Source organism: Apis dorsata, unplaced genomic scaffold, assembly GCF_000469605.1.
Source record: "Apis dorsata unplaced genomic scaffold, Apis dorsata 1.3 scaffold_376, whole genome shotgun sequence".
NCBI lineage: Eukaryota > Metazoa > Arthropoda > Insecta > Hymenoptera > Apidae > Apis > Apis dorsata.
In genome coordinates this window covers 783579-791458 of record NW_006263639.1, presented here as the reverse complement: position 1 = coordinate 791458, position 7880 = coordinate 783579, and the positions used below count along the sequence as shown (strand labels likewise).

The 7880-nt window shown below is 23.4% G+C and overlaps 1 protein-coding gene across 1 annotated transcript in view; it reads right to left on the bottom strand.

The window, feature by feature from the left end:
• Positions 1–414: 414 nt before the first annotated feature.
• LOC102671584 overlaps positions 415–7880 on the bottom strand; it is a 12079-nt gene continuing 4613 nt past the window's right edge. The window contains exons 2-3 of the mRNA XM_006618828.2: positions 4527–4702; positions 415–1705 (exon numbers count right to left, since the gene is read on the bottom strand). Coding sequence (XP_006618891.1) covers positions 1151–1705; positions 4527–4685 — 714 coding nt within the window. The 5' untranslated portion in view covers positions 4686–4702 and the 3' untranslated portion in view covers positions 415–1150. The remainder of the gene's footprint in view (positions 1706–4526; positions 4703–7880) is intronic.

The following is a 7880-nucleotide window of genomic DNA, read 5'->3' as shown; positions in this document are numbered from 1 at the left end:
TATATATATATATATATATGTAGCAATTTTTTTATTAAATAGAATATTACTTGAAAGAAATGTAAAGTTTTAATACTATTTTCTTAGAAATAATTTCGTAAAATATAAAATATTAAATTATTATTACAAATAAAATATTCAAGTTTTAATGCTCTACAACATTGTTATAAAAAAAATATTTCTAGTATTGAAATTATATACAAAAAAGAAATAATAAAAATTTGAAGATTAATTTCGAATTCAAGAAAAATAAATTGTTACATAATTTATGTTCTATATACACAAAAATTTTCAGATTTTTCAAAATACATTTTAAAATTTCCTAATAAAATAATATATGAATATTTTTGCAACAAACTATATGTACTTTATAAATTTTCAACAACATTATTATTTAAATATTGGAATTTCATTTTCTTCTTTAAGTCTTTTAATTTCATATAAAAATTTGAAAATGTTTCCTTCTGTTTTAAATTAAATTAAAAATATTATATATATACAAAGATTTTATAGTATAGCATAACCACATACTATACTGCATTAGATAATACAATGTTAGAGTATTATATTGAATAATTATATATAATAATACAATATAAAATACTATTATTATATACTGAATTATACAATTATAGCACGATGTATGTTATTACTGCTATTATGCAGTGTACTATTATACAATATATTGTATTATTAGCTTTATATTATTCTGTATAATATAGCACACAATGTTATTATTATAGTGCATTAGTATTATCTATAGTATTATCTATGCTGTATAGTATTGACACGGCATAATATATCAATATTATATTAAAGCGTACAAATTACATATAATACCATTATAACGATGATTTTAAAATCTGACAAAAAGAACATGGTACAAAAATATTTTTTACAATATATTCATCATTTCATACAATTCAAATTGCATAAAAAACAAAAAAAAAAAAGAAAAAAATATATATATACTATATCTTCTATATCAGAACTATCACAACAAAAGGATAGAATTAAATATCTTATTTTAAATAAGACAGTCCTTTGTATCAACAATACAATATAAAATTAGCTACAATATAAAATTTCAATATTCAATCTAATCCATCACTAACATCAAACAATAAAACAATCATTTCCAAAATCACAATCAATACTCATTGTTCAATTCTTCTTCATTGTTCATGTCATTAGGTACTTCTGCAAAAAGCACTTTGCACCTAGAAATGATACCTAAAATCGGCTTTAAAAAGATATAGCAAGCGGCAATGAGAAATGACGCGACCGTCAGACTTCTTCCAAGGCAAGTGCCAGGCCACCATCCTGTGTAAATCCCTGTGATCAGGCCGGCTAACAGGAGTATTGTGGCCAAAATACCACCGAACGAATGCATGATTTTCATAATTACTGGTCTGATACAACCGTGATACAGACATTTGTCAAAGATAACGACGAAGCCAGACGCGGCTATCAGAATCGCAAAGATGATGCCGATCAAGCTGATAATCCCGTGAAACGAGACGAAGTGAGATTTCTTGTATTCTATCTTGCCGAGTATGATGATGATCATACCGATCAATATCAGCAGCAATCCTATTAGATGAAGGATTAAATGAATCAATCCTCTGTTCATCCTGGATACCTTCCATTTCATGTAAGCATCGCCAGAAACGCAGAACACTCCCTCCATTGTCAAAAGTCCGACCTGTGTCAATGAGAAATTGTTATTCGTAAAAATTCAAAAAAGAAAAATAGATTTTCATGGCATTTCATTGTTTATGAAATTATTATTGTTTAAAATTGTGTAAAGTTGTTTAGTGTATGAGCAATTTTATCCCAACGTTTCGTTAACATTGTAGTTAATTTTATTTTTGGCTTATATTTTGATGTTTTTATATATTAATCATGTTTACATTATTAATTGGATCAGTTGACTATTGCATAATTAAAAAATTAAAAAGAATTTTATATTCTTTGTCGATCTCTAGAAATTTTCTATTAAAAAATTCCATATTTCTTTTGATATTGATATTTTTTTTAAGAATTTTCTATTAAAAAATTAATTTCTCTTAAAAAAGAGGAATTCTTGATATTGATAGTATACTTTCTCTAAGAATTTTCTATTAAAAAATTAAGAAGAATTCCTCATTTTTGATATTATTGAGATTTTTTAGGAAAATTTGTGGCTGAATTTTGATTAATGAATTTATCTGTTATAAAAAAACTTTAATTTAATCACTTCATTCTTTAAAAAGATAGTTACATTAGTGATTGATAATATTGCACCTAATTTCATTAGAAATTAGATAGCATATTGATATTATGATATTTTAATAATGTCAGTATTTTTATTGTATTGTTTATTTGTACATACATTGATCGTATTCGTGTTACAGAATTAACAATCAATGATCAGAATTAACAATGATCAATATTGATCATTATTGCATAATGTTAAACAATTAAAATATTGAAAGAAGCGTATTTCAGATTGATGTTGTTGGGATGTTTTCTTTAAGGATTTTTTAAATTTTTTGGAAAAGTTTATGACTGAACTCTGAATAATGATAAATTCATTAGAATTGACTATATACATGAACTTTAATTTAATCGTTTGATCCTTTAAAAAGCTAATTAATAAAATATTGGGATAAAATTATAAAAATTCTAAGCAATAGCGATTGCTTAGAATTCGTAAGAATTATTAATCATTTTTTTGAATGTTTGTTATTTGTTATTCGAGGATTTTTGATGGACAGAGCAATTGGAAACAATGGTGATCGTTTTAATTTACTCGCAGAATGTTGCAATCAATTTGTCGATCTAGGTCAACGATGAATTCGTTCTCCGTTTAATTCGGTGTGTATGTATGAACGCCTACAATGTTTTAAGAAAGGAATGAATTGACATGATATTGCCTATTTTTTTCTATTTTCTAGAGAAAATATAGAGGAATATTTCAATGATTAATGCCAATTTCCATATTATTATTATACCAAGTGATTTTCTTTTGCTTTATTGAAAATTTATTTTTCGCTTAATTTTATATACTGTATATTCTTGATATATTTGATTGCTATATTTGATTTATTTAAGGAACATTATTCAATGCGTTTCTCAATAAATAGAAGCCAGCATTCTTCCAACTACAACGATGATCTAAGAGTTCAGATGATTAAATGAAGTTTTTGAATCATTACTACATTTTATAGTCTTTTACATGCAATATTCTTAAAAATATTAAAATCTTTTTTAAACGATACAAATAATAATGTAATCTCAGTTCTCTAATTTGATATCAATCTTGCCATCTTATTATATGTTATCTTAAAAGTATAGAAAGAAATATTTAGTATCTTGTTATGCATTTAACGTAATAATGCATAATATTTTATGAATGCATTAAATGCACTGTATTAGATCATACCATCAAGATATTTTTAAACTCAAACATAATAACTAGAAGAAAAATAATTAGAGACACTTTAAGAGATCTAGTGAATTAGTTTTAAGATTTTATATATAAATTTATGGAATTATATCTAATACTATTTACATATATGTAAAAAAGTGATTTCATTATATATATAAAATCTTATTTCAATATTTTTCAATATTTAATATATTTAATATATTCAATATTTAATATATTAATCAAATATTTTTCTGATCAAACATTTTATAGAGATCTAAATTATCAATTTACCTAATAAAGTTACTTTTATTGTATATTTCTTCATAAAATATATTTTATATAAAAATTCATAATTCTAATTATAAATTATTATAAAAATAATAATAGATTCATTAATAATCTAAGTAATTGAGTTATGATATACTGGATTTCTTTTATAAGAAAAATTTAACAACTTCCAATCAATCTAATATTACGTTCTTCTTATTCAATATGAAACATAGATCACCCTTTCATAAAAATGAAAAAAGTTGTGGTTATCCACATAAACGATCTTCCGCGTTCTAACTATTTCCTAATAGATGATATTTCATATTAGAAACTTTCTACGAATCATCTTTTTAATTAACTCTATTTCAAGTAAAAAAGAAATTTATCAATCAAAAGAGGATTAATTTCAACTGAAACATTGTTGATATCAACAAACATTCTCATTTCCTTTTTGCAAAGTTATATATTATTATTCTTTTTCAACATTCGATTCGAAATTGAAAAAAAAAATATCAATTTACGCAATTTTAATTAAATAAAAAATTATTGTAAAACAAAGATCTATTATATTTTAGATAGTAATAAAAAAAAATTCAGATAGTAATAAAAGAAAAATCATTGCTGAGAATTTTCTTCAATTTTAAACAAGGCAGTTTTATCGATTTTTCTCAAGAATCAAGAAGCATTGCTTCATCCAGTACTTAATTATTCGTTCAATAAATTTTTCAAGAATGGGTTACCATTACAAATGTAGGAGTCAACCACCTAGATTTCTGATTCACCTGTTTCCATTAGTGCATTATCCATTGTGCAATTAGTATTGGCTAAGATAACTACTTACACCCAAGGTTGAGCAAATAACATGCCAGGAGAAAAAGATGAAAGGTTGAAGGGACAGAACCACTATATATATTACTGGTGCTAATAAGAGGATGTGTGTAATAGTTGAGAATGCCAGCATAATGATGCTTGGTCGTGTTTTGGCCACTTCGTTATTCATTTTTAGAACGGTGTTACCTGAAAAATTGATTGTTAAATAGTAATAACAATGGAAAAAGAATAAGCATGAATAATTTTACGAGCTTATAACAAATATTTTGCAATTTTAGTTAGTTTATTTTTATACACTTAAATGATTTAAATATTAATGATTTTTTAATAAAAAATATATAAATTTCATGAGTTTTTCAAACAATTTTGTAATCATTATCATTGAGGTTGATTTCAATAAATATCAGATAATTCAATAATATTTTGCAATAAATAATAAAAATAAATATTTTGCAATAAGTTTGTTTTCGAGAAATTTTTTTTATGATAAATTGTTTAAATGGTTTCAACATTTTGACTCTAACTCTTTCAACTTTGACTCTCAATAAATCGAGATATTTTGATATTTTCTATATGAAATTAAATTATGAATATTAAAAACCTAAATATTGAAAATACGAATATGTATTGTTTTACAAAAATTTTAATAATCTAATAATTGAATATACTAATAACAATTAATTTAATATAATTTAATTTTAACTAAAAGTTTGTTGTTGCAAAGCATTAATATTGGAAAGTATTTAATTAATATATAATTTTACATATTTATAACCTAGAATAAATTTCCTAAATTTAAGAAAAATTTGTTTAGATCTTTATATTAATCTTGAGATCTATAACTTCAATAAAAAAAAATTTACTTCCTAGACTCGTTGCAAACCCTTCTTAAAAATCTGAAACAAATTTTTCTGTTCTTCTATTTACAAGAAAAACAATAAATTCTATGCGACCTCAGTTGGTCTCTTGACGCAACTTCTCCTACGATCGTTTAGATGCGCGACATGTGATTCACTGCTAATTGCGCGACATAATTCCACGTTTCAGCATATATCTATTTGGTCGAACACGCGGAAAATCGTTTTTTTTTTTTACAGCAATACGAGCTCGATAAATAAAACTACTGATTAAGCAAACTGGTTAAGATCGAAGAATCAGTTTTATTGCTTCAGTTCTACTATGTTGCTATTCAAACTTAACTTTACATCAAATTAATCGAGCTTTGTATAAATAGTTATTATATTTTCTAAAGAATGTTAATGGAAATTAACACAATTTTTATTTTCATTAAAAAAATGAAAAATTTAACTAGTGACATACATTTCTAATTTAATTTCTAATATTAATGTAATACTTTTTATTGAAAATTTTGTTTGAAAATATAATTTTGGATTAAATATTTTTTAATAATAATAAAATAATAATAAATTAATAATAAAATATTAATAATAGTAGTGAATTCATAATAATAACTAATTTATAATACAAACGGGATCAGGCAGATTCTATGGCTTAAAATAAGACGAAAGAACAACGATTGCATTCAATTCATTGTTTTCAAGCTTCTCTTGAAAGAGAAATATTGTGATGAATATAACTTTGTTTTGAAAGCTAAATAGAAACTCTTCTAAATAGAAATTTTATACTCTCCTTTTCGATTTATTCTTGCTTGAAGAATAATCGAAGTATTCTGAATCACTTACTTAGTTAATCAAAAACTTAATCAAGAATTAGACAATAATTCGAACATAGATTTTTCTGAGATGAATTATTTTATATTTTGAGAAAAATAATATGCTTATTTACAATAAAATAAATTTATAAAGGAATATGAACCTTTCTTTTTTAATATCAATAATTTGATGGATTTCTCAATATTATACATATATTAATTTTATAATAATCTCATTGCTTTCTAATTTCTTAAATATTTTCAATTTTGTTCCAATAGTATAATATATATTATGCAAATATATACTCATTGTCAAATTTTAAATTAAACTTTATTTCCTCTGTGTAGTAAAAGACATATGTTTATATTGTGAATAGAGATAGTATGTAATTTGGATAACAAAATGTGATTGCTGAATAAAACATTTGGATAATGAAAGTTTTGTTCAAATTGTAAAAGTCTTTGAAAAGTAAAATTGATGAGTTGAAAATCGATCGGTTTCATATTTGAATTCAAAACACTGATCTTGTCATTTTTAAAAAATTACTTAAAAAATAATCGTAGTGATAAAATAAAAAGCAGAGAATGGATGAATTATAAATGAATTATATACCTAATTTTTAATTTAAATTGAAACAGTAAGTTTATTCAACAAAATTCAGAATTAGCAATAAAACACTCATTAAAGAATTTGATATCTAATTCATTGAAAGAAAAGATTGCAAATATGATTAGAAATCAGAAAACTACTTTTTTTTCCTAAAAAGAATATTTATCGAATTTTTGAATCATCAATAATTATCAAACTATTATCAATAATATTCGATCAATAATATATTGTTAACAAATTGTAAATATTCCGACATGTGTAAAAAAATAATTATCTTTTATTTAATTATTTAATTGTATTATTATTATTAATATAATAAATCATTGGCAATTGAGTTTTTATTTTTTTCTTTCTTCGTTATACCGTTATAACGTCATAGATATTAATTAAGTCAAAGAAATGATGAGAGTCAAGTGTTAAAGACTGCGAATTCTCAGTTCATTTTCAGTGTTCATTTCCTTGAATAGAATGAACGTACGACCGCCCTCGGTAAGGTTTCGGATGGCTGGCAACGATTTGCTGGAGAGAACACAATTTCCTTGTTTTCCCACGTCCCATTTAAATTTTCTGAATCGTCTACTGCAAGTTCGCTGTTCCATGAAAATTGTGTGTGGATATTGATCGAGAAAGTTCAATTGAAATACTGATTTTAATTGCAAGTCGAATATCGTTTCGACTTTACCAAATAACCTTTCAAATTGTTTTCTCTCTTTTTTTCTTATGAAAGTTTTTGTGAAATTTTTGTAAAATACACTTATTACATATAATAATTAAATTAGATTCAAGGAAACTTTTCTTCATGAGAGAATCGAATTGAAATGATTTTAAAAATAGATTCTAAAAATATATAAAAATATATATAGATTCTAAAAAGATATAAAATTTATATAAGAAAATTAAAAAAGTTAAAAAAAAATATAAATTTTATTTAATTTTGAGAGAAAGAAGTCAAAATTGATATCGATATCATGATATGAATAATTATTATTAATATAAAAATCTGTATTAATAAATTAATAAATATTAAAATTTATTCATAATAATTTTATGCAGAGTTAAAGATTAAAAGAAACTGTACAATT